Source organism: Purpureocillium lilacinum (genome assembly GCF_023168085.1).
Source record: "Purpureocillium lilacinum CBS 284.36 DNA, scaffold_3, whole genome shotgun sequence".
NCBI classification, from domain to species: domain Eukaryota; kingdom Fungi; phylum Ascomycota; class Sordariomycetes; order Hypocreales; family Ophiocordycipitaceae; genus Purpureocillium; species Purpureocillium lilacinum.
The window spans coordinates 4,852,823-4,876,697 of NW_027072113.1; the positions used below are offsets into that span (position 1 = coordinate 4,852,823).

The window sequence follows — 23,875 nt, forward strand, 5'->3', positions numbered from 1 at the left end:
TTGCCGCTTTCCCCCCGGCTACAGTCACTCTTTTATCGACCACCCTGCCGAAAGTTGAGCGGGGTTGTGCGGGCAGCAAACTTATTACCCGATCACCCAGCTACCCCACATGCACATTGCCAATGCTGTTGAATAGCCTGCCCTTCGCTTCTTACTGTACGACTCTGTTGTACATTTGGCTCTTGATGCGTACATCACGCATGTCAAAGTATTGTCACACATCAGAGGACAAGCATGGATGAGCTACTTCAATTTACACATTGCCTCTTAAGTCTACCTACCCCAGAGCGCACTTGCCAGCCTCCGAAGAACCCCCTTCTTGGCTGATATCTCCTCCTCGCCATCTGTATCGTATGCCAGCCTGCCAGAGACTAAATCCATCTCCGCGGGGCGGACTCGGCTGCTGCGTTTCCAGATCTTGAAAACGAATATGTTGAATAGATACAGGACAATACCAAGGTATGACGTGATGAACTTGTCAACTTTGAACCCCCCAATAAAGGCAGTGTAGCCGCTGAATATGATGATAAGCGCAGTGATTATGAACGTGATGTAGACTGCGTATGGCTGTAGGAGACCCCTCCACGGTAGACCCGCACGGGTGATGCCTTGGGCGTGGATGCCCTTCTGGAAGCAAATATACGTGACGATGATGTTGACCCAATTGATCAATCCAAGGACGGTAGAGAGCGAGACAAAGTAGCCAAACACTTTGCCGGACGACGTCGTCACGTTGAGGAAAGCTAGGCAGCAGAAAAGCGAGGCGGCCATGACCGCATAAACGGGTACGCCCGATTTGTTCGTCTTTCCAAAGATGGCCGGTGCTTGGTGGTCGCGGGCAAGGCCGTACAGAGTACGGGAAGCAATGTAGATGTCTTGCAGCGGCATCTTAGCGGCGTTTTCCAGGTGCAAGCAAAATTAAGAGCGTGAATTCGGGGCTTGGCCGTACCTGAGTTTGCGAAGCTAACAGTGAACATGAGGAAGCAAGCGTTTACGATCCCCGGTAGCGTCTGTATTCCGGCCAATTTCAAGGCCACGACGAAAGGCGAGGCGGCTTACATCCAGTCGACATCAGTCCCCCGTTCGAGATTATGACGTGCAAAAGGGGACGACTGCCACTCACCAGCACTTGCTTGCTGTTTGTTGGCTGACAGCAATAACTCATTCGTATACGGAACCGTCATGCCGAGAACAATAACACCGCCAATGTAAAAGATTGCGATACGTATGATGGTTTGCTGGACTGCGCGAGGAATAGCCTTGCGGGGGTTCTTGGCCTCACCATACGTTATACCTACCACTTCACAGCCCATAAACATAAAGGCGGCTTGAACCATGCAGGACCAGAAACCCAAAAACCTGCCCAAGTCGCCCTGGGCAAGGTAGGGAGCGAAGGCGCCTGGGTTGTTCCAATATCGAAAGCCAATGCGCTCTCCCGATGGCGAACCGCCGAGTGATATGATGAAGCAGCCTAGGATAAGGCCAACGAGCACTATGACCTTGACAATAGCCATGACAAACTCAGTTTCGCCAAACTTGCTCACCGGCAAGAACTGTAGGTTCATGGGTTGTTAGCGTCTGGGTTACTTACACACGACAGTCGGACATGGACATGGCCATTCTTACATTCAGGGCAACGACAAAGGCGCCAAAAACAGCAATCCACACGCCCACGTTTATATCCTGACGCCAGTAGCGGATGATAAGGCCGGTCGCCGTAAGATTGTTGGCAAGAAGAACGGAATACTTGAAGAAGTAGTTCCAGCCCGTCGCGAAGCTAGACAACCGCGTCAGCTCCAATGCCACTGCACGCGTCGGATGGATGGCGGACGAACCCTAGAGCAGGATCAACGAATCGCGTGGCATATCCGCTGAAGCCTTTGCTCATTGGCGCGAAGATGGCCATCTCGGCAAAAGCTGTCATGACCGTGTACACGCACATGCCCATGATGCAGTAGGCAATCAAGATGCTCCCGGGGCCCCCAGACACCAAGGCTGAGCCGCTGCCGATGATGAGACCTGTGCCAATAGAGCCCGCAATCGCAAACATGTTGACGTGCCGGTTCTTGAAGCCTCTTTTGAGCTCAGTTTGTGGTTGTTCCTCGACTGACTCCATCTTCATCATCTCGCCCGCTCGAGACATTTGGATACTCCCGTCGCAGTGGTCGGGCGCTGCGATTTCGTCCGCTTTAGCTGCCATGGCGTGCTGTAACGAGGAGCTCCTTTACGGAGCTGTAGAGATTGCGACGTCCGGCTAATCTGTGATCGAAGGGTCGGATGATAAGCCTCCCTCCTGACTCGCCTCTGGAGTTTGGAGTCGTCGAATGTATAATTCGCGGTACAGACAGTGTTGGCGTTTCCACGATGGGGGACTTTGTTGTCCGCCCAATGTCAATATTGAGGCCATCATCTGGGTAGTCCGCGCCGAAGTTCAAATTTGAGTGTTGTACTCGAGCAGCACAGTGAAGGCGGCAACGGGTTCCGCTCACGACGGGAAGGACAGCCGCGCAGCCAAGCCCTGTTCAATGTTTCGCAATCTTCCCCGCGGATCCGCCGCCAGGTCTCCGCAATGCCACGCCAACGGTTCCCGAACCACCGTGCGCGCGGACTCCACATCCCCAGACCAACTTGGTGGGCAAGGTGGGGAAACTGGTTTGGCAGGTAGCTGATCAGACACAAAGTCGCCTGCCCCTGGGCTGGTCAGCAGCCGATCTCGGAGACAATTCGTCCTTGCGATAAGTCAACCTCACCACCAGACACAGACACATAGCGTGGATTCTTGTTCTCGGCTGCTTGTGTCACTTTGCCTGTGACGGCTTTACGGCGCATTGAATGCTCGTACTTCACTGTTCAACTCTCAGGTCCCTGTGGCAGACGTATGGAGAAACAGCACTTGCGAGATCACAAGGGTTATGGTAAAAAAAAAACTGCGATATTATGTGAAAGCAGAAGAGCTCAACCCCGTTGTCTATCATTCTCGAATTTAGCACCGTGGGGCTCTAAGACCAGCTCAGGAGTCGTCGACATAGTTCCCGCCCCAGCCGAACCCTCTCCGCGCGAGCCCCTCCTCTTCCCTCCAGAATTGCCCGATTCTCTGTGGCTCGTCTAGACAGGAATGGAAGGCATTCATCCAAGTCGCCGTAGCTCATTGACTTTGCACGCGCATGTGTGAATTAGCGCCGCCGTTAACAACAGGCACGACAAAGAGCCCATACCTTGACGACAAGCGGGAATCCGTCCGCTGTTTCGATAGAACCTGCGATTCTATTTGTGAGGTCATCCTTCATCCCTAGAGTCAAGGTTAGAAGCTCGTAATCTTCTGATGGAGTGGCACTGGACGTGAAATCTTGACGTACCATAGAGCTGCCCGAAAGCAATGCTCCCAGCAACCTCATTCGCAACGATCAACTTATCCGATTCACCCATCCGCTTTGACAGGCCATACTTCTCAAGGAGTTGAATCCCGAGGTCAATGCTGTGCGAGTTGTGGGTGGCGAATATTGCGCCGATTTGCGTCGTGCCGGTCGCTTGAACCTGTTGGTGGATGACACTGAGTGCCTTCTCCAGACCGTAGTTGAAGCTTGCATCGGTGTCTGCCTTTGTATCCCATACAGGGCCTAGGCCCTCGCGGCCTTCTCTTCTCCACCTCTCTGCCTCTGTCTTGATGTATGCCCCTCTAACCTGCTTGAAAAGCAACTTGTAGCCCTTCCTCTGGGCGCGGAGTACTTGTTGATCGATAAGCTGCGGATATCTTCGAAGATAAGCTTGGAAGGAAGCGATGCAGGTTGCAGATCCACCTATAGTGTTGTATTTCTGCATGAACTCATCGGTGAGACTGTCAATAACTGGCTGATACCAGGTCTGCTCAGCATCAATGACAATGCGTATGTTATTGTCGCGCCCCTTCGTCATGATGGCATCGAGAGTGGCATAAAGATCCAGGAGTTGCCTGCGGTCTGCCGCGGTCACTTGCTTGCCACTCAGCGCCGCTTCCCAGTCACCGTCGTGAGGCAAACCGGGATATGGCACGTCTTTGTCTAGCCCCTTGGACTGCCTCGCCTCAATGATTGCCATTGAACCGTGGAGGAGCGCAATAGGGTCTGGCAACAGACCTGACACCTTTACTCTTACCCAGAAGCGATTGTCGCCGCCTGTCGCCGCAGTTGAGGGACAAATCTCTCGAGCTAGCTTCGCTTGCAGTTCGATTGACTCTAAAACCTTTTGCGTTTGATCAAGGATGAGGCTTGGGTCTTTTCTTGAGCCGTCGAGCTCTGCTTCAATGTTGTATCCGAGGAGGACTCCGATTTGTTCCTGGCGCAGGGCCTGGATCTTCGGGGAGCAATCTTCGGTTGTCTCTCCGCCAAGGAACTGCTCGAAGAATACTCGCATGACGAAAAATTTTGTGATGGAAGATATCAGCGGGATTTTGGAGGCGATGTTGTAGAATGTCTCGCTCATGTCTACCCAGGTTGGCGAAGAACAGAATGCATATGCCCTACCCGGTGGAAGTCAATGCATGCGGCAGGCAATCTTCGCGTAAGAAGCGAGACTTACAACCAGCCTGTGACAACCTTGCTTAGAGGCATCTTTGATAGCACAGCTGCATCGCGAGAGTCAACGTTGTCGCCGTCGCTGGGGGCATTTGACCAAAGCAGTCCGAGGACAGCAATGCTCGTGCCGCTCGCTGCGTAAAAAGCTCTCTCTGTCCTCTTGGGAGCAACTGCCGTTTTGGGGCTTGCACTTCCCCATCTGGCCGTGACCTTGGATGGCCAAGGAGTGGAGGTAGACCGAAAAGCATGTTGGTGCGCTGCTCTCAAGCTCATCCTAAACGATGAGCCTGTTCTTGGTCTCATCGCGGACAACATCTTGAAGACTCCCCATCCAAACGACGAGAATGGTAAGCGGCACGCTCGTCTTGAACGACTTTCCCGGATGTTCAAAGACGATATGGTCACGCTCAGGTTGAGGACTTAGTTGTTTTGAGTCCTGGCGCCGTGAATGGGCGAGCGGATGTGCTATCCGCGCCTGCTATCCGCGCCTACACAGGACAGGGCGGAAGAACGGAAGACCTACCGGCTCATTGCTAACCGTGAGAATTCCCATCACTTCAGGCTCTATCATTTTAATGCATATCTGCGGATACAAACTCGGATACAGGAGCTTTGTGGCGTCTTGCGAATGCGGGAACAAGGTCCGTCTCTGAGGCGGATGTAAAGGGGGTGCGGATGGCCCGCCCGAGCTGGCCGGTCGGATATCCGTTCCGCTCTTCGGAACGGCGCACTCTCCATCTGAGAAGATCATGGCCCTGCAGACATGACCAGAGCGTTTTGATCCAAATAGGGCCAACAATAACTCGCGCTTTGGGCTTCCAGCTCAGTCACACTACTCATTGTCTGGCGCGTACTTCGCTTACATCAATCTCACACCATGAAGGCCGTTTGCCCGGACCGAGCACCTCGGACCATTGGCCCGTACGTCCACGCCGTGGTGCACGACGGCCTCGTCTTCACAACCGCGTGCATTCCTCTCGATCCTGCGACAATGAAGATCGTCGACGGAGGTGCTGAAACCCAGCTACGCCGCATATTCGACAACCTCAAGATCATCCTCGAAGAATCCGGCACTACCCTAGACCACATCATCAAGCAGAACGTCTACTTGACCGATTTCGAACAGTTTGAGGCCTTCAACAAAGTCTCCGCCGAGTATCTTGGAGACCACAAGCCGGCCAGGGCAACGATGAGAGTACTTGAGCTGCCCAAGAAAGCGCCCATGGGCCTGGATGTTGTGGCGGCTTTGCCCAAGTGACAGGGACGGAGATCGGAAGGCAGTCCGAGGCTCGATGAGTACAGCTTACATCCACCTCTAAAGCAAGAGGAGCCCTTAGGACACATTCGAGGCTCCGAAATAGCGACCAACGACTAGATCAATTGAGCTTCTTGTGATCCTATGGCGGCCATTTCTAGTGTTGAGGTGCCCGTTAACAGAAGGAATCTCGGACGACTGGTTTGGCTGATAGTATATGTACGGCCCGGACCCAGCTAGACCACGCCTGCTTCCATTGGAAGCTCCCGCGACAATGCAGATGGCCCGCACAGTACCAGATTACTTTGCACGATAGTTCATGTGTGCTTCTTCAGTACTCCAAGGGTGGCTTGAAGCTGCGAAGACACGTAGTACCGAAGCAGCCTAGTTTGGTCCATCACCGTTTCCGTACGGACTGAAAGTATACTGTACGCCCAAAGGCGATAGAGCGGGACCTCCATTGTCCAAGAGAACTTTGGAGTTGTCCGCGGTTCCAAAGTATGCGTATCGATAGACACAGGCATTGTTGTCTAGAAAAGGGATTGCGGAGCGTAAGAAGGTACTCTGCTCGTCGATGGAGCCATATGCTTGGAACTTTACAACTGTTAGCACTGGACTGGCTCGTGAATTGTCCAATCTTACCTCAGTCAGCCACACTTGGCGGCCAGTTAGGGTGCAGATTTTATTGACCCAATCCTCCAAATCTGAAGCCTGGGTATGGTCGTTGTACCAGTGAATTGGGATAAAGTCGATGTGGCAGCCACTACAAGCCTGTAGAAACTGCTGCAGCCATGCATACCCATCGTTCGAAACAGCGGGTGCACCAAGCTGGGCATGGCCGACAAAGGGTTCCATATACTGTCGCCATGCGTCGGCAGCCTGTTGGGGGCTGAGGTTGGATTGATCCCCACGCTCCGGCTCATTGAAAGCGAGCAAGTGGCCTGAGCCGCGATTCTGAAGCCAATCCCAAGCATGGTCGAACCACCCACTGGTATGGTCACTCCCGGTACCCCAGAGCATAGGGACAAACTCGGCAAAGCTCTGCTTCTGGCTCGTGGTGCTGTCCCAGTTGTATTGCCAGTTGATTTGGGAAGCGTGACCGTTCCATGAACCGCCGAACTGCCAGATAGGAACGCCATCATTGGCAGCCAGTCCGCGCTTCGGCCATTGGTCGGCAGCCCCAGAGACAATGAAAATAGAGGCGGCCAAGCCCAGGTGAAGATTCCTTGTTCTGAACATAGTAATTGCAAAGCCAACTCGGCCAATTGTTTCTGTCACAGCCTCCTGGGAGTATGGCCAGCTTACGGTGACAGGCAATTCGCAACAGGGGGATGCTGTCTTTTCATACCGGGAAACTCGGGGCCTCATCGACATGGACCCCCTATGAGATTAGTTGTATATCCAGACCCGTACCCATCAAGGCTCACAGGGACCAGCACCATCTTCGTTATCACGGAGTAGCATCTCCCGTCGCATACACCTTGAAGGATTGCGGAAGTTGGCCGACAGATGCGCCATGCAAATAGGGGTCTTGATTCCGGGTGTGGCTGGGGCGAACAATTGCATCTCTCACAACGTTACCTGCGGTATATTGTTTGTGAATGAGGCCGACAGGATCGTGAAAGTCCATGTCAGATGGCCAAAGAGGTAAGGCGCAGGGGGAACCGATTTGCCGTTTTGGCTTCAACACGCGGCTACTCCGTACGTAGATTAAAATTACCACAACAGGTAATTCGTCTAGTGGGCCATGTCACATCTCATAATGCTGCTTCTAGGATTACGCGGCTCCAGGGCCAGATCAAAACCAGACTAGTTATCCGCTATTCATGTGCCGATTTTCAGATACTTGCTCGGGATTAGTATGCAAATGACATTTTTGGCAATGTGGGCCAGTGAAGGATCTAGGGGTAAAATCCTTCAACCACGTCTGTGTAATTCCACCACTTCTTGTGTAGTATCGGCCTTCCAATATCGCAAATGCCTCACATATCGTCTGATTAGTCCACGTGCTACGGGTAGCTTGGTGTGCCTTCGGTCTAGGGACCGCGGTGCGTCCGTGCTGTAATGAACAACCAAAAGTTCTAGTCTATCTTCAGTCAATGCGGCCGACATGGTGCCTATCTACATCAGAACTGAGCGGACAGTGTTCTGTGGACAGTCAGGTGCCGAACCCGGTCATGAAGTTCCATTCCATGAGGCTTATATATATATATAGTGATCAGATGGCAGTACATTGAATCCCCTATAGAAGCATCTACGCTTGAAAATAATCTCCCTTTGTTGAACGGAAGAAGTTCATCTCACGTCTTCTTTCAATATGGTCCGCCTAATTATGAACTTGTCTCTACTCGTTGCAGCTGTTGCTGCTCTTCCTGGCGCTCCAGCCGGAAAGAACAAGGCGCCCCCCGGTCTTCCCAACGCGGATCCTATAGCCATCATGTCCGTCCCTCAGAGTAGCTTCAAGAGCTACCACACAGGTGGCCTCGTTCGCCAGAACGTCACTCAAGACTCTCAGCTCTCTAAGCGATGGGATTGCAGCACGACGCCGATACTCACCTGGGGCGACCAGGACAATGGCGGCCCAGGAATCACCATCGACAATGACGCCAATGACTGGAGAGGGTTTTACTTCTACCACAACTCCTGCGATTCGATTCCTTGGAAGTACATCTGGATTGCTGGCAAGACTACTCAGTTTGTCTCCATACCCTTTGGTTGGGAGGGTCGCGTCCAGCGTGGCGTTGATAGCAGCATGCTCAATGGCCAGCCACAGCTGCTTGGCTCTTGGTTGGAGATAAGTTGGGACCAAAACAATGTTGCTTGGGCCGATGTTTCTCTTATCCGTGGCTGTGACGGGGGTATCCTCGTTTGGTCTCCCGATGGTTCTTGGAAGGGATTCACGCAGTGGATTCTAGACGGCGCGCCAACTGGTGCCTACGACATGAAGACGAATGGACAGTGGGTCATCAAGGCTACGGAAGGGCCAAACGGCGAAGTTTACACCATTCCTCGGGACTGGCTTATCCAGAAGGTCGGCATTGACTACGTGTACGTGGACGACTACCACGGCAACCCCGTCATCTCCACGCCAAACCAACGCTTCTCTACCTTTTGGCCCGAAGGGCGTGCATGATCTATAGCATCGCCGATAACACGGGGAGCACAAAAATTGGCAATATTAGATAGCAGTCTGAGCATACGAAGCAGGAACAAGTCAATAAATAATTCCTTGAGTAAAACAATACCTAGGTATAGGACCAGTAGGGTGTTGTCTGACGATATGCCTGCATGATTGACTGACGGTTGGGTACGATGTTGTCAGGGGCACACACATGGTAACATGAAGCAAATACTGAAGAACGGGATATGAAGGCGATTGGTACAATTGCCGAAACCTGCGCCCCTCTCTATACTTAAGGGAAAGAGGGAACGGTTTCTAAACACCCCAGCTTCCTGGGTAATGTCTCGGAGGCATGCCACACCGCTATGCGTGTGAAAAAGGTGACTTATGAATGGAGTCACGAAAGCGTCCTCTTTAGTCCAATAAATGGTGCGTTAACCTGCCTCTAATGGCCTCCCGTGTATTTCCATCGAGACAGACTCCTGGCTGGAACTAAATACAGCCAGACCTGGGGTCTGTTCACGTCTAAACTGTTATCAGACCCTCCATTAACATCCTTTGACATCCGGCCAAGTGTGATTCAGTGTCTCTTCATTCAACAACGGTGACGGATTGGGTACGACGCCATCTGGGATGTGTAACTCTTTCCATCGCTCACTGTTTATCGCTTGAAGGCGCTGGTCATCTTGCCATGCCATTAGCTGATCAAAATCCCAGCATTTGCGGGTTATGTCGAAGTCCGGAAACGGCGCTTTATGCTTCTCAACCCAGTTGAACGTAATGATGTCCAGACTAGGTCGACACATAAGCCAATGAGCTAGAGCCTCCTGGCAATGTGATAGATGGGAGCGGTAACTAGCCGAAGTGCCGTGTGGATGGTAGTGATGGAAGTTGTGATATAGGCTCTTGCGCATAGTGTCTAGGCAATGAAGGAGATGTATCCCGTCTAATTGGCCCAGGTATGTATCGTCACCAGCACCCCAGTCGGTAGGCGCTTTCACGACAGTAGAGGGATTCTTCCCCAGCTCCACGACTTGCTCGCGAGTCAATGGAATAACACCCAGGTCAGCAACATGGCTCCACGCCGCTTCAACTATAGGGCTGGGATCTTGACGGAAAACAGAGTCGTTGGAAGCGATAGGGTGCGTTATGAAGTCCTGGACTGCCAACTTTGGTGTAAATGAGTCGATGGCCGGGGCTGTAACCAAAGTTCCATTAGTATGTTTAATTTATCTCGAACAAGAAGGCGCGGTTGATAGACCTACACGAGAAAGTCGTAAGCTTCAGGGCTTGTCTCTCGCTGACCTCAAGGGACCTCTGGTATAGGAGAAAGGCCCCAGCAAGGCAACACATAGAAGCCAAGAATAACGCCGTACTGGAAACTGCAAGTATTCTCGACTTCCTCGAAGCTGGTTGACAAATGGTACTCAGTTCCCATCCCTTGAGGTCCAGACGTGGCTCGCACTCACTGTACAGCAGGTGCCTGCCACTATCGACTGAGTCCTCATCATCATGGATCAATGGGGCATAAGAAGTTTCCGACTCTGATGGCTGCGAAGTTTAGACACTTCCTTGCAGAAAACATTAGTTGGACAGGCTTTCATACAGACACACTTTCTGTTCTTCTTTTCCCTTTGATGGCTGACATATTCGTTTCAACAACTCTCGGTACGGATAAGTTGGACAGACCAAAGGAAAGCGGTTGGAAGAGAGATGAGTAGTTCAACACACAGTCCAAAAAGTAGCACAGATGGCTGCGATACGATGTCGCGGCGAGGATGCGTTACCCTTATCCTGGTCACAACGTACAACCCAAGGTGTATATGGAGCCGAGCCAGGACAGCACATGCTGGTCTGGGAGGAACTCCAGCTTGTACGCCAACGAATGCTCATATCATCATGCACATTTGGTACCGAGCTCAGCACCCCCTGTTCAGGGAACAAGACACATGGGCCGAGGCCGGACAAAGCGTTCGAAACCGCATGATTTGAGACCAGTTCGAATTGCAGTAGCGACGGCATGCACCTCGCTTAGCCACCATCCCGGCCGGCCCCAACTTGCCCTTACAACGCCGCCCCTTGTCACCAATCTATCGTACCAATGCGCGGCAAGCTAGTTCCGCTGAGTCAGGAATCAGGATCCCTGGTGGCACCCGCAGTTGCGAGTATGCAACGTCGGCAATGGTATGTCCGTTCTTGAGAACCAGATTTCGCTCTGGAACCGCAGACTAACGCGTTAGTGGGAAAATGTGATCGTGCTCGGCAATCAGCATCGTCTCCTGGTCTGACTCCACCAGTTCATTGTTATTCATTGGCTCGCTTGCAGCCAGGTTACATTCTTACCTTCCTGCCCAGTTAGTGCGGTCTTCAATCCGACCGTCGCTAGTTGGTAGTTTGGTAATTCTTCCTGGACGTCGTGCTGGCTCCAGTGCTCCATAGAGTGAAAGTGACCCTGTGTGTGACTCAACAGGCTGCGGACAAGAGAAGCTGTTTGCTTTGAGAAGCCCCAAAAGGATTTTCATGGGCGACGGCATTCGTTCCTCAAGTCGGCAAGGCCTGGGAGGCAACGAAATACCTTCTGACACGCCACTTGAGATGCACACCCAACTCGGAACTGCCCTTCACCCGTGCTATTATTTAGCGAGCAACCCTGAGAGTCGGTGCCACGTGCCGGGGCCGGAGATAAAGCCTAGGTCTCAAGGCCGGAGCTAGCGTCGATCTCTCAAGGTCAGCAGCTAATGCGCCAGAGCCAGTGCAAGGTCAAGATCATCGAGGACCTCGTTCCTAAAGGCTTGGTGTGCAGGACATGGATGCTCTGAAATTCCTTATCTTGCTAGTAAAATCATCTGATCGTATGATTTTGGGGGACATGTAGAATCTCATCGAAGGGTTTAGTACAAACGTGCACTTTACCCACCCCGCTATGGCCACTTGCCCATGGACTCACCAAGGTCCCACTGGCAACTACGCGAGACATAGGGTCATGCCTCGCTATCCCGCAATTTCCCGTCATCCGCGGCGTGATTACCAGCGTCTTGTAATCTCTTGCTTATATCAGTTTCGGAGGGAGGCAGTGTACGAGGACCGGAAGGAGGCGATGGTAGGCTAAGTGCCGTCTTCCGTCAACGGCTGACCTCAACTATGACTCTCAAGCTTAGGAGGCTAAAAGCTTAGCAAAAAGTCGGGGCAAAAAACCGATAGCTCCGTCGGATTTTGCGCCGAGGATGTTGCCCTTGATTCCAGTTGAGGCTTAGTGTGAGTGAAAGCCCGGCAAGTATACTGTCTTTATGAAGTCTTGAATCTGTGGCCGACGGCGGTATCCAGCAAGATCAACGGCGGATACCTCTGTATCGTCAAGGAACTTTTGCCGCCGCTTCCTTAATTATCACCTGCAGGTCGTATAATCATCCCCAATGAAGAATGTGATGAGCCGGTGGGATCCGCATCGCGTAATGTCTGTGTGCTATTGTCGGAACACGGCTTCTTTGGCATCCAGTTACGTATGAACGTTGGCAGGGAGGCATAGATTATCCGAATTTGACGAGACATCTTAACCACATATAAATGGCGTGGGCCCAGGTCTAAATCCCGATTAGCTTCTGAATCATCCTCATAAAACTCGTACTTTTCCGCAAGTCCACAGAAATATTTTACAACAACTCTTTCACGGCTACTCAACGGTACTCACAATGCAACTTCAGACACTCTTCTCCCTTTTCCTTGCCTTCGCTGGCATGGGCATTGCTGCTCCGACGAACGCGGGTCCTAAGGACGTGAGCGACACCAAAGACATCACCACGGGATCTGATGCAGTCACTCCGATGGGATGGAACGACTGGTACGACAAGGATGAGAACTAAAATTGCTCGGGGCTCGATGCGAAGGGTCGATTTCTGGGATGGACTGCTAGTGGCTCGGAAGGAACTATTCGCTGTCCATTGGTGGAACATTATAGCCTGAAGGATACCGCTACATGTACGGAGTCTGTTGCCTCTTGTCGACACGGATCTCGATCCGAAAATACTACTTGGCGGCGGTTTCAATAACATGATGAATACAAGTGGAATGCCGCATGAGCTGGCCTGATCGTGCTATTCGAAGACTTGAGGGACAAGGTCGCGTCCTGCTCGTGCTCGAAGCTAGGCATCGGCTTATAGTAGCTCTTTTACGAGCCTCCACCTCTAGCGTCTGCCTCTGACCTTTGCTGCTAGCTTTGCCTTTACCTTTGACCTCTGCCTTTTCCTCAAGGCATGTTGCTAATTTCTGCTTAATGCCAAGCTGGCTCCATTGCCTCATAGAGTTGCGAGTGGCCCTGTATGTGCCTCAACAACCTACAGACAAGAGGAGACTGTACTTAGACGTCGTACACTACTTGTCCTTCAGAACAAAGGTGTCCCTTGCCCAACCGTAGTGCTTGTTCAGTCTCCTGCCAAAGCGCCTCGCCATCACAAACGGAATTTTGCCGTGTGGGTGCGGCTCGTGGAACTGGATTCGACTTTGATCGAATGCATTGACTCGCTGGAACTGCCAGACGGACCCGTACAGTTTCTCTGCGGTGAAGAGGCCTGTCGAGGTCATGGCGTGAAGGAAGTCGTTCCACGGCGTCTCTCCGGGATGGGATGACATGGTAGGGTCGAAGAAGAGTGTTTTGAACACCTTGAGGTCTCGCGCGCCCACAAAGATGGTTGGGCGATCCGCCACAGCCGCCTCCTCCACAGGTTCAGGCTGTGTGTCACCTTTTCTTGCGCTTGACGCAGGCCCTCTCGTTTTCACCTTTTGCTTTGGGAGACTGTCTGTTTCGGTAACTCCCGACTTCCCTGGGAGTCCGAAGTACAGAGTTGACAATGGCTTGTAGATCGGTGCATGGCCTCCCACGCTGAACCCGGATGGCCCTTGTGCCTTTGCTGTCGTCGAGGGCTCGTCAACCCACTCCTGTGTTCGTTGTAAACTGCGCTCCTGCGAGAGCAATTTCCCTGCAGCGGTCCCATCCAGGTCTCCGCACGAGTTGTAAATCAGTTGGTCAATGTTTGACCAAAACGTGTCGAGGTTTTGTTCGGCCCGGCGCAAAATGTCTGTATTCTCCCGCGTGCGCCGCTTCTCGGATGGATAAGCAAATTTCCTGTCGGATGGGTCACCCAGCTTCGCGGCTCGACTGAGATTGTTTTCGCGCAGACCCGCCATTAGTCTAGCGCAGGGTCCCGTGCGCCTGGCATATTCCTTTTTGATGGCTTCATCTCTCTCCACTAAGGCCGACTCGAAGGATCGGGACCATGGCTGAAATCGCTCCAGTTGAGCCAAGCACTGCGACACGATGGACAGGCTGCCCACAGTCTTGGCGAGGTATTCAGTCAGTAGCTCGTTTGCCTCTGGTTGTGTCTCAAGTAGCCGCTCCAGCTCGTCCAAAGCAAGGGGCATGCTGATCAAGAACAAGTCATTCCCATCCTCCCATAGTGTGCGGAGGAGCCAGAGCAGCTCCCCCTGAACCTTGGTCATCTTCACACCTGGTTTCGACATGAGTCGCATGGCAGTCGACCCGAAAGATGCAGGCGGCTCACGAACGAAGAATCTACGCCATGGCGGCGAAGCCATGACAGATCCCTTCAGAACTTCCAACATGCCCTTGGCTGCCTTGGTAAGATAATGCCGAAATCTGAGCAACGCGGCGAAGAATTCCTCTGGCAAGTCGTCCGCGGGAGACAAAGCCGTACCGTACTTGGCGTACATGGGCCGCAATGCCTCGGCCTGCGCCTGGAGCTCGGCAAATATCTCGAGCTCTAGGTAGGCATTTACGACGACATTGCCGATGATGCGTACCCAAAAGATGCTTTCTCTACCGGGACGGAGTGTCGGATGGACGTCAGCCTTTGTGTCCTTGATCATTTCCTGCCGGTGCTCCTTGAGCTCGCCCAGGTGCTCGGCAAAGTACCCTGGGTCCTCTCGCAAAGCCCACAAGTGGTCTTCCGCCGCAGAAGCCCTGGCTCGAAGTAAATTCGCGATTCTCTCGAGATCCAGCTGCGCAGGGACGCGATATGGTGCTTCTGCTGCCATGACTGCCAGCGACTCGAAGCCGTCAATGTCTTTTTCGCTCTTCAGTTGGGGCTCCGGTAGAAGAGGGAACGTGCTCGTCGTCAGGCTGTCACTTGGGATGTCGTGCAGAACAGCCTGGCAGCACGCAACAAGGAATTCGAGCAGCCTTTCTTGTGTCTCAAGAACGAGCAGGCCCTCGCCGGGCTGGGCCTGCGTCCGGGTGTGAAACCAGTTAAAGGCGTCGGGATGATCATCCCACTGGAGTAGTTTGCCGTATTTAGCCCTGTCTGTTGCCTTGACGGACATGATCATGGTATGGCCATTGAGGAACACAGGCATGACGGCTTGGCTCACCAGGCCGAGGTGCACTGCGTCGAAGTCCGTTCCGGCGAACTCAGAAGGGTGATGGCGGCCCCTGCTATTAAGCAGTAGCGGCAGGGTCTTTGGCTTAACCAAGTCTTCTTGGTTGATGTAGGGCCACATGAAGTGGTCTCTGAACTTGGTGCCCCCCGCCTTGCGCTGCTCGGCCGTCTCTCGGCGGAAGGCTTCGAAGTCCGGTCGATGCGTAGGCGCCATGCCCGGCCCCCACGCGGTGGCGAGGACCTCGAGCCGCTGCTTTTTCTTCTTCTTGGACCATCGTGACTGGATTGTAGCCTCATGGCGCTCGAGGATGGCTCGCAGCTTGTCGTGGAGGGCGAATATGTGGTCGCGGCGTCGTCGGGCCTCCAATTGAACCTCCTTTGGAGACTTGTGCGGTGGTGGCTGAATGCCGAATAATTTCCCAAGGGAAGAGGGATCAGAAAGGTCGAGGCCCTTCATGAAATCATTGGGGAGGTCGTACGCGCCATAGGACCCTGCCTCGGATGAGAATGGATTGAAGCCATGGTCCGGTCTCGACTCCATTGTTCACGATGAATCTGACGAGAGGGCGCGAGCAAAGGTTGGGCGCTGTAGCTTGTCTGGCGGGAGACACTGATGATGAACAAGGCCCACTGCGCGAGGGGAAGATACAAGCCGGAGGTGGCATTATTTATGCCCGTGCCAGGGGCGTGAAGCAGGGGTGCGCGTGCAGTGACTTCCATGTTGAAAGTCAAAACCGTGAGATTTCCTCTACATAACACACCTTTGATGAGCAACTGGCCATGAACAGACGTGCTCTCACTCCCACGCCTTTTGAACGATCCAGTACTACCTGCTTGGCGTTCTTGTCAAATACTTCGACAGATCTCGTACGATGCATGACTACTCAAGGCGCTACCAGACCGATCCCAAATTCCCAACCCTTGACGCGGAGCAGCCTCATACAAGCTGCTGACGGCAGGTACCAGGTGCTCTGCCTTTGGACGGCACATCGAAGACGGAGATCTGCGCCCACTGCACGCCGCTGGTCGTCCCAAGGTTATCCACCGAACGCACCACCTCGCCGTCTGTCACCAACACGTTCTCCGCGCCGATTCCAATGATGTGCTGCACGCGATTGTTATCGTAGTTGCTGTGGAGCCACCAGAGAGTCTTTTGACAGGTGTGCTTGGACACACACTCCTGGCCGTACGTGCTGAACCACGAGTATGTGCCTGCTCCGCCGATGTGCACGTTCTGGCAGCCCTGCATCATGACTGCCCAAGACTCGTCGCACCCGCCGATTGCCGTATCATTACAGGCGTAGCTTGGGTCGCCGGGGAACTTTCCGACGTCGTTCTGGAACGGCGCAGGAGGTGGAGGGGTCGGCTGGTAATACGGCGCTTCGGTTTGTATCATCGTGGTGAAAACATTCCTTGCCTTGTAAAAGTTGTACTGATAGTAGACGCTATGTTCGGAGGCTGTGCCGTATAGCCAGGTTGGTCCCTTACTCTCAATAAGGAAGCCTCGGGCGCTGTATACGGACACCTGGGGGTTGTCGTTGACCGCCGAGTTGAGGTCCTCGTCATCTGCCATGTGGTCGGCGACCCAAAGCCACATGTTGTCGAGATACGCCGATGCTTTCGAAGTCAAGTGGAACAAGAGACTGGCAGCTTTGCAGCTATCCGGATTCGTGCCGGTTTTGATGGCCGGGCATTCTCTTGGTGTTAGCTCAGTGCCGGTCGCTCCGCCGACGCGGGCATGGACATCCCATAGGGCTGCGGCGCCGGGACCGCTGGCCTTGACGTTCCATTGCATGAGGACGGCTCCTGCAGTGCCACCCTTGGTTGTGAGGATGAGATCCTGTATCTCAACTGAGCCCACATCACCGACGTTGCCTACTTTCAGCATCGGACGCGGGTTTGATGGATCAGAGAACTTGTCGCCATTGGCCGCAAACTGTGCCCATGCTTCGCCAACGACCTTAGCGTTCTTCGGTATAGTTACCGTATCCGTCAAGATGTAAGTGCCGGAGTCGACGAAGATGATCTTACTCCCGTCACCATACTGATCGAAGGTCTGCTGTACAGCAGCTGTGTCATCGGTAGTGCCGTCTCCCTTCGCCCCGCCATCCTTGAGGTGCACGAAATCGGCGACAGTCTTGTCTTCATATTGCGCCCTAAGACGCTCGAAATAGGGGGCAACTTCTAGACCTTCCACGGCCTCGCCGAGCAGCGCCTTCTTGCGACGGTACTCCACCGAGCCCATCGTCCAAGTCCGAGTGCCATTCTGGTAAACGGGACCAATTACCCACTGAGAAAAAACGATTCATGTCAGCCTTTCCGAAATGGATATTCTTGTCAGGCAGTACGACAGTGACTCCTACTCACGTTCCTGTAGTAGCCGGCCGCAAGCAACTGCTTGCCCGTATGATCGGCGATGTTGCCGTCTAGTCGGACGTTGTCGAGGACAAGTCCAGCGTCTCCCGCTCCGGGTGCTTCCGAGGGTGCTTTGACAATGATTGCCGAGGTGTTGATGTTGGAAAAGGTCGAGTCGATAAACGAAATGGATGCCACTTGGTTGTTACCATCGCCACCAACGAGCCGGAAGCCGACATCGGCGCCGTTCACCTTCACCGACTTCCATACCCAGCCCCAGTCCCATGTAATCTGGGCAGCCGTCTTGCAACCGTTGAACGTCATTCGAGCAGCGCTGAACTGCTGATTTCCACCGTCTGCGTAGAGAGGAGAAGCATCTAGGTCAGCCAACCGGTCGGCTGCACAAGAGGCGACAGGACTTACAGAACCCGAAATTTCCGCCTGTAAACGTCACGTCGGACATGACGCCGCCGCTTCCATTTTCGGCAAACATGCCCTGTTGAGTCTGAGAAGTCGTCAGAAACATGTAGTGCGCAATTGACCAGTGTCCGGCTTACCGTGCCCGTCTTTGCAATGAGCTCGACATTCTGAATCGTCGTTGCCTGCGCGACCTGATAGTGGACAGCACAAATGTATGCGGTGGGGTTCGTTGCCGTGATGTCGATGCGGATATTGCGAATTTGACCGTAGAATCGCGAAGTGTTTATGTAGTACTCGTTGTCATTGCCGTCCGGCCCCTTGCCACCGACGTACACATCCGTGGACAAGACGCCGAGACCAACAAAGCTTGGGGCAGCCTTGAGGACCGGCCAAGAATTTGCATCGCCAATGATTTGCGTGCCAATGAGCACTGCGATGCTGCTGGAAACAAGATACGTGCCGGGTGGGAAATACACGATGGCGGTCTTGGTCGTGGAGCCGTTACACTTTGCTCCGCAACGCTTGCCGTCAGTGATGGCTTTCTTGATGGCGGCGGTTGAATCCTGACACTGATATTAGCGCTGCTCTGACAATAAACGGAGTTAGATGTTGGTCATTGAAGCTCAAGGAGGCACCGCCCCTTGAGTGTGGGCCGACTTACCGTTTTACCAGTGGGATCAGCGCCGTAGTCGGTGACGACGTTGCGAAACACCTAATCACACCTCTATTCAGCATATGGGCAAACGAAGCCTGTCAGTTCTTGGGGGTCTATACTTTGTAGGTGGTATCGTTGCCCCAGGGAACCGTTCCTTTTCGGTCCAGACCTTCCATCCAGAATCTGCCATCGCGCTTTGGGACCGTGACTGATGACGGCGATGTGTCGCTGGAAGCATCCACATTGGCAATCAACGCCGCGGCACGAGCAATTTCCGACGTGATGTCCAGTAAGGGAGGTGCCGAGTCCGTCGAGTCGTCCCTCTTGCGGCCCAAGGTTGAAGGCTTAAGAGTGTATTTGTTCCGAGCCGGGTTCTCCAGTCGCGCCTTGTTCAGCTTTGACATCTCCTTGATGGCATTGTCGACGATGACCCGCGCTGCTTCAATTTCCACCGCCGCCACATTGACTGACGGAACTTGTTGGACCTGATCATCGTCGCGGACGTGCACGCCTTCTACCCGTGCGAACCGCGCCCCATTCTCTTTGATAGCAGTACCCGCAAAGACGTGCAGCAGCACAGTCGCCCACGTGAGGGCGAGCAAAAGGCTTCGACCCATGGTAGAGGTGTGCAGGCTAGCTTTCTGCCAGGAGGCCTTCGCAAACCCCTTCTGGATGCTCAAGCGACACCGGCCTCGGCATCTTATAGAGGCAACTCTGGATGGCACAGAGGGCCTGGACTCGAGTCTGCATCAGGTCGGCTTCACCCCTGATAGCCCTTGCAGATGACTTACTGATGGCTCCGCATGCAATTGTTCGCGGTAACGACACGACCAACCGACGGCCCAACCAACCGGCCCTGGTGGTACAGACAGCACTGCAGAGTCAAAGCTCGCCCACGTTCACATGGCGAACACATGGCCAGGTGAATGTCGACCACAGATCGCGCATGAGTACGGTCGCAACAGTGCCTTACTGGACCCGATTGGCCAGTTCTTGATGGAGGCCCAAAGCGCCGAGTGTTGTCGATGCGAGGCTTCAGGCATCCGCGCAACACCGTGCCGAGACTCCCCTACCCCTGTTACTAACGGTGTCTTGATATCGCTTCCCGCTAATGTCGTCCGTTTTACTTGTACTCTTCACATATCATTTGCGTGCTGGCAGGCAGAAGTTTCCACGTGCGGCGCAGGTAACATTGAACACGGGCGTCATAAGACGCCTGCCGTTTTACACAGCCCGAGACACCGCAAAAGATCCAGCTCATCGACATGGCCAAATCGGTCCAGCTATCTGCTGAAGCCAGGGTTCGACAACGGCGTCAGGCCGCTCTGACAGATCTTGCCGCGACAGACGGTCCGCCACAAACCCCAACCTCTGTCACGCATGACGAACGGCGACATCGGGACCGAGCCGTACAATACTCGTCACTTGGTGCGAATGCCCCATGCTGTCAAGTGCAGTTTGATGCTCCACCAACGTTGACAGCAAAAACGACAAGGATGCAGGGACAGGTCCGGACTGCATCCGTCCATAAGCAGTACGCGCCGCGGTAGTCGCTGTTGAAGTTTGAGCAAGAGCTTCTAAACGAGGGACGAGCCCCTTGAGGATGCTGATTGCGCAAATCAAGAAAAAGACTCACCGGGCTTCGCGTATTACGGTACAGTACAGTACTCTACCGTAACCTCTGTAGTTCATAGGACTCGGCGCTCGGGGCTGGTCCGCCCGCCTCCGCCCGCCAACGACCTTGGGGGATCTCGGTTCTGAGGTGTCGTGTGACCAACATTGAGATACAGCAGAGTTGGAACCAATCGCTGCAGGCACCTGTCTATTGATGCAAACCGTCTGCGACGGACGCGAAGTCATCGTTGGTCGAGAGCCTCGGCCTTTAAATTGGCTGAATTATCCCGGCCGTGGCCAACGACCACGGCGACCGGCGGGTGTGCCCTCCGCACTCCGTTCTGTACTGTGCTTACCGCTTGCTCTGCGTACGCGGCCGTTCGAGGCAGTGTTCACGACGTGCGAAAAGCCAAGGAGCCGGGCTTCTCTTTTCTTCAACCTAAGCTGTCGAACAAGGTGAAGTGAAGCTGTGCCATAGGCTGTAATCCTGCCGACTGTTGGCCGCGATTCTCACGCCACCGCCCACGACTGTCGTCACACGTTGTGTTTACGAGGTTCTTGCCACTGTGTCGTGCATACGATCGGGCCGAACGTGACAAGCCCAGGGCCTTGGCCTCTACCTTGAGACGAGCAAACAGCGGCTCCCCTGCAATTTGGACGGAGCAGAAGTCAAATGCGAACCGTGCCGCGGAGTCGCGCTCACGAGTCGGAAGCACAATAGCTTTGGGCCTGCCGATTGAGATTGCCGGGCCTCGTCTCGTACTTGGGTTCGGCCCTTGACAATAATCGCCGTATGGCAAATCTACATTACAGCACTGTACAGTGCAGTACGGTAACCTGAAATAACAGCGGTCAAATAGCTTTCTCCAAATTGCTGATGAGTAAAACGTGGGGACGATTGAGCCTGGAAGCATGAAAGGACAATGAGATTCGTGTTCGCTAGAGTGAGTCCATGGAAAGCAACCTTGTAAGTCGTAACTACATAACCTCTCAAACTCCACCATCACCAGCCATCCACCACCCGGACAAGCATCTCCAGCCCGCCCTCAGGCTTCGCAACCACGCTGGGGTTAATGTGGATATTCCGCTCATCCAGCAGTGACTTGTCCTTTAATTCGAATGAGAACCTTCCGATCCATGCAGCCAAGAGGCAAGCGAGCTCGGACTTGGCAAAGGCGCCGCCAATGCAACTGTGCGGCCCATGGAGGAAGGTCATGAAGGCGTAGTTGCTGGTCGCTCCTCCACTGCCAGCATTAGTCGCGCTCGTTCCTCCTTGTTCGGGGGTCAGCCATCGCTCGGGCTTGAACTCGTGTGCGTCGGGGCCCCAGAGCTTAGGGTCTGTATTGGTGGTCCACGGCACAAGCACCAGGAGTGTGTCTTTCGGAATGAACTGGTTCTGGATCGTAATGTCGTGGTTGGCGACGCGGATGGATTGCGCGACGGGGCTGTTGGTTCGCAGCACCTCGCTGCACACCGCGTTGAGGTAGGGCATTCCGTCAATGACGGCGCTCGTGATCTCGGCGTCGCTGTCGGCTGATGGCAGATTGTCGCGCACCTCCTTGCGCAGCCGCTCCTGCATATCGGGATACTTGGCCATGAAGTAGATGGACCAGATCAGTGAGGATGCAGTGGTCTCGTGGCCGGCGGACAGGAATGTCATCATCTGGTCAACAAGGGTATCTTCAGAGAAGAGACGGCTGCCGAGGGCAACCGTGAGGATGTCGACTCCAGCCTCTTTGTTGTTGTCCAGCAATTGTCGCTTCTTGCGGATCAGGTCACGGGAAACGCCTCGGATATGCTGCGACGCCCTTGCCGCGTTCCTGACTCTCTGCAGCGGCAGGTTGTCCATGATGAAGTCGGGCAAGAACGCGCGAAGGCCAATCAGAGGCATGTCGGCTGGCGATGGCTGAAGGTGCTCGTAGCTTTGCGCAAGCGGGCTTTTGGCATCCTGAATGGAGCCAAAGTCGACTCCAACACCGGCCAAGCCAATAATGTCCAAAGCGCACCTCGCCGTCCACGGCGCAATGTCAATCTCCGCGAAGCCCTTCTCATCGCACGTCGCTGTAATGGCTCGTACAGACTCTCGAGACTTTGCCCAAAAGGTCGGGTAGAGGTTCTTGATGTGGCGATACGAGAAAGCAGGCAGCATATCTCGTCTCTGCGTCTTGTGCTCGTCCCCCTCTACAGTGAGGAGACCCCAGCCGATGATGAATGCAAGGAACTTGCGAGCGAACTCAGGCTTTTCGAAACTATAGCACTTGGTGACGAGAATCTCCGACAAGGCCTGAGGCGAGTTGACAATCACCATTTCTTGGTTGAAGTGCCAAAGAATGCGAATGAGGCCGTCATTGGGGACCTCCGCAATCCTGGGGTTGCGAGTCAGCACATGGTCTCATCTTGTACTCCAGAGAAGCAGGCTGCTACAAACCATTTCTTCGCCAAAAGTCCGGGACCGTACTTTCTCAACGCCACTCCGTGGCCAAAGATTGGCACACCGCCTGGAACCTGCGGCAGATGGCGTAGTGGCGACAGGAAAAAAGGGTAGATGAGGATGGCATAGAAGGAGAACAGGGCAATCTGTGCCGCAAAGAGCGCCAGGAATATCTCGAGAGGCTGGCCACTGGACTCGTACAAGTGAAGCAGCTTCGGCAGCGCACAGCCAAGGAGGCTGATGCCTACCATGTAGCCCAAAGGCATGTGTCTGATGGCGGCCATCGTGGTCTATTCCGCTACAGGCTGGAAGTCGGTGTTAGTCCGCGGGCCACTGCAATCACTGAACCGCTGCTGGAGGACATACATGATCAATAGCAACACGGTCATTGGTTCCGCGAAAGCTATTGCAGAAAGTCGGAGGGATTACTTAGGGCGGACTGCTCTACAAGATATTTAACGGTGCCGCGATCATCGTGGGGTTGGGGCCGGAGGCTCGGCCGAAGGTCGTCGTCCGTCCGGGGGGCGGGGTCCGGGGTGCAGCTGCCACGGTTGACAAGTGCCGCTGTCAGGCTTCTCTGACTGGAGCCGTGTTCCGGACCCGACCGCGCGGAGCCTGGGTTCAAATGGCGTCGCTTATTTGATGTTGTGGGGGATTTGCGTCATTGTCTACAGGCGCCTGATGCCCCGATGTGACGCTCAACCATAGGAACGGGAACGGACTGAACAAACTGGATCCGTGCCAGGTCCGCCCTGATGCTGTCACCGACCAGTGCCTCGCCGTCCATTACGTAGTCTCGATTCACATGCAAAACGGCCGTCTCGTCTGTCCCAAGTCGCAAGACTATCCGTCCACGTGGTCGAGCGTCTCCAACGCGCGTCCACGAGATTCGTGCGCGACAGATTGGTCCAGGTCGTGACAACTGACATCTTCCAAGAATGTTACCGCTGCAAGACTACTGTGGCGGTTCGGTGGAGACATGGAGGAGCTGCTGTGCCTGGTATGAAGTACTGGGGCTGTAGGGCTGCATGCGGTGGCCCATGGCGGATTGCCCCTGCAGCGGGTGGCAACGGTCCATCAATGAT

At 54.1% G+C, this 23,875-nt stretch overlaps 7 protein-coding genes across 7 annotated transcripts; 2 read left to right on the forward strand and 5 right to left on the reverse strand.

Annotated features, from left to right (window-relative positions):
• Nucleotides 1-273: 273 nt before the first annotated feature.
• Nucleotides 274-2,200, reverse strand: PLICBS_005035 (uncharacterized protein; the record flags this gene model as incomplete). The annotated part of the gene is made up of 5 exons (XM_018325558.2): nucleotides 274-875; nucleotides 950-1,054; nucleotides 1,124-1,553; nucleotides 1,627-1,777; nucleotides 1,836-2,200. 5 exons carry the CDS (start codon nucleotides 2,198-2,200, stop codon nucleotides 274-276), a joined length of 1,653 nt encoding a protein of 550 aa, XP_018175310.2.
• Nucleotides 2,201-3,010: 810 nt separating this feature from the next.
• On the reverse strand, nucleotides 3,011-4,586 carry PLICBS_005036 (uncharacterized protein; the record flags this gene model as incomplete). Its single annotated transcript, XM_065600645.1, has 4 exons — nucleotides 3,011-3,094; nucleotides 3,216-3,289; nucleotides 3,357-4,495; nucleotides 4,555-4,586. The coding sequence occupies 4 exons, from the start codon at nucleotides 4,584-4,586 to the stop codon at nucleotides 3,011-3,013; spliced, it is 1,329 nt and encodes a 442-aa protein (XP_065456717.1).
• Nucleotides 4,587-5,427: 841 nt separating this feature from the next.
• PLICBS_005037 (uncharacterized protein) lies at nucleotides 5,428-5,808 on the forward strand (the record flags this gene model as incomplete). The annotated part of the gene is made up of 1 exon (XM_018325557.2): nucleotides 5,428-5,808. One exon carries the CDS (start codon nucleotides 5,428-5,430, stop codon nucleotides 5,806-5,808), a length of 381 nt encoding a protein of 126 aa, XP_018175309.1.
• Nucleotides 5,809-8,242: 2,434 nt separating this feature from the next.
• PLICBS_005038 (uncharacterized protein) lies at nucleotides 8,243-8,938 on the forward strand (the record flags this gene model as incomplete). The annotated part of the gene is made up of 1 exon (XM_018325556.2): nucleotides 8,243-8,938. The coding sequence occupies one exon, from the start codon at nucleotides 8,243-8,245 to the stop codon at nucleotides 8,936-8,938; it is 696 nt and encodes a 231-aa protein (XP_018175308.1).
• Nucleotides 8,939-13,294: 4,356 nt separating this feature from the next.
• On the reverse strand, nucleotides 13,295-15,856 carry PLICBS_005039 (uncharacterized protein; the record flags this gene model as incomplete). The annotated part of the gene is made up of 1 exon (XM_018325555.2): nucleotides 13,295-15,856. One exon carries the CDS (start codon nucleotides 15,854-15,856, stop codon nucleotides 13,295-13,297), a length of 2,562 nt encoding a protein of 853 aa, XP_018175307.2.
• Nucleotides 15,857-16,252: 396 nt separating this feature from the next.
• Nucleotides 16,253-19,362, reverse strand: PLICBS_005040 (uncharacterized protein; the record flags this gene model as incomplete). The annotated part of the gene is made up of 6 exons (XM_018325554.2): nucleotides 16,253-17,605; nucleotides 17,683-18,026; nucleotides 18,094-18,175; nucleotides 18,228-18,653; nucleotides 18,752-18,802; nucleotides 18,865-19,362. The coding sequence occupies 6 exons, from the start codon at nucleotides 19,360-19,362 to the stop codon at nucleotides 16,253-16,255; spliced, it is 2,754 nt and encodes a 917-aa protein (XP_018175306.2).
• A 2,000-nt stretch (nucleotides 19,363-21,362) lies between these two features.
• On the reverse strand, nucleotides 21,363-23,074 carry PLICBS_005041 (uncharacterized protein; the record flags this gene model as incomplete). Its single annotated transcript, XM_018325553.2, has 2 exons — nucleotides 21,363-22,725; nucleotides 22,788-23,074. The coding sequence occupies 2 exons, from the start codon at nucleotides 23,072-23,074 to the stop codon at nucleotides 21,363-21,365; spliced, it is 1,650 nt and encodes a 549-aa protein (XP_018175305.1).
• Nucleotides 23,075-23,875: the final 801 nt, after the last annotated feature.